Below are 1,353 nucleotides of genomic sequence, written 5' to 3'. Positions count from 1 at the left end.
TCTGCCTGGAGGAAAACTTGGATTTTAAGCCTAAATATCTTCAGAGAGTATAGGGATTCAAATGATGTTAATGCACTAAGTTGTACACAAAACAAAAGGGATGATAAATCGAAAGAATTTTTGTTTTTCATTACTAATATTTTTATTGACACTCTCAGGTGAAAAGAAATTGCTGCTGTAATTGGACTCTGTGGAACATCTTTTTGGCTTGTCTCTTAGCCTGTGTGATAACAACAGCAATTGGAGTACTCATAATATGCCTGGTGAATAACAGAGGAAATGACAACTCTTCCATTGTTATCAAGATATCCCCAGACGATGGGGAGCCTGTGACTGCTATTAATGGAAAAACCTCTGCTGCTCCTCAGCCTACAGTGACCACCACGTCGTCAACTGAACCTACAACTGTAGCCACTTCAACAGACTCTACAACCATTTCAACGTCTACTGAATCTACAGCCACAATAGCCGCAACCACCACTTCAACTGCACCTACAACCTCCACAGGTTCAACTGAACCTACTAGCACAACAGCCATCACTCCTACTCCAAATAAAACCAGAAATGCCCACAGTTAAATGGAATCTACAACAGTTGCAATTGTAACATAAAACTTTTTAAATATATATTTTTTTATTGATTTCAGAGAGGAAGGGAGAGGGAGAGAGAGAGAGAAACATCAATAATGAGAGGGAATCATTGATCAGCTGCCTTCTGCATGGCCCCTACTGGGGATTGAGTCCACAAACCAGGTATGTGCCCTTGACCAGAATTGAATCTGGGACCCTTCAGTCTGCAGGCCAACACTCTATCCACTGAGCCAAACCAGCTAGGGCTGTAACATAAAATTTTGATAAAACTTTATCTCAGTGGACAACCAAAACAATCACCACTTCCACCATCTCTTTTAATGTACAACTATATTTACTTCAGTTGAATCTACAACCACTACCACGTCCATTCACCCTACAACGACTGTAATTTCTACTTAGCCTACAATAACAGTAGTCATCAGTCTCCTTCTTCAACCTGTAACATACAACTACAAATGCCATATCATCACTTTACCTAATAGAACTACCATCAGGCATCAAAACGTTCTTTTCTGTGGCGAGTTAACCTTTAGTTATTTCAAGACCACACCTCTAAAGATTAACCTACAACTATCTTTTTCCACTAGCTCTTCCCTCAAACTGTAGCTACCTCTTCTGCAATAGCTGAGTCAATATTTACTGCTATTTATATTCTTTCATTCGCTACCATGATGCCACTTGAAGACATTATGGTAGCTATATTATTCACAAGAATTTAGACAGTGAATAATGGAATAATTACTTCAATCTTCACTAACTC

At 39.1% G+C, this 1,353-nt stretch overlaps 1 protein-coding gene across 1 annotated transcript in view; it reads left to right on the top strand.

The window, feature by feature from the left end:
* The window catches only part of LOC102753686 (dynactin-associated protein), a 15,372-nt gene extending 14,794 nt beyond the window's left edge, over nt 1–578 (top strand). Inside the window, 1 exon segment of the mRNA XM_006764608.1 lies at nt 159–578. Within this exon segment, the coding sequence (XP_006764671.1) occupies nt 159–578 (420 nt within the window).
* Nucleotides 579–1,353: the final 775 nt, after the last annotated feature.

Source organism: Myotis davidii, unplaced genomic scaffold, assembly GCF_000327345.1.
Source record: "Myotis davidii unplaced genomic scaffold, ASM32734v1 scaffold38, whole genome shotgun sequence".
In the NCBI taxonomy this organism is placed as follows: domain Eukaryota; kingdom Metazoa; phylum Chordata; class Mammalia; order Chiroptera; family Vespertilionidae; genus Myotis; species Myotis davidii.
This window is presented reverse-complemented; position numbering and strand designations above follow the sequence as displayed.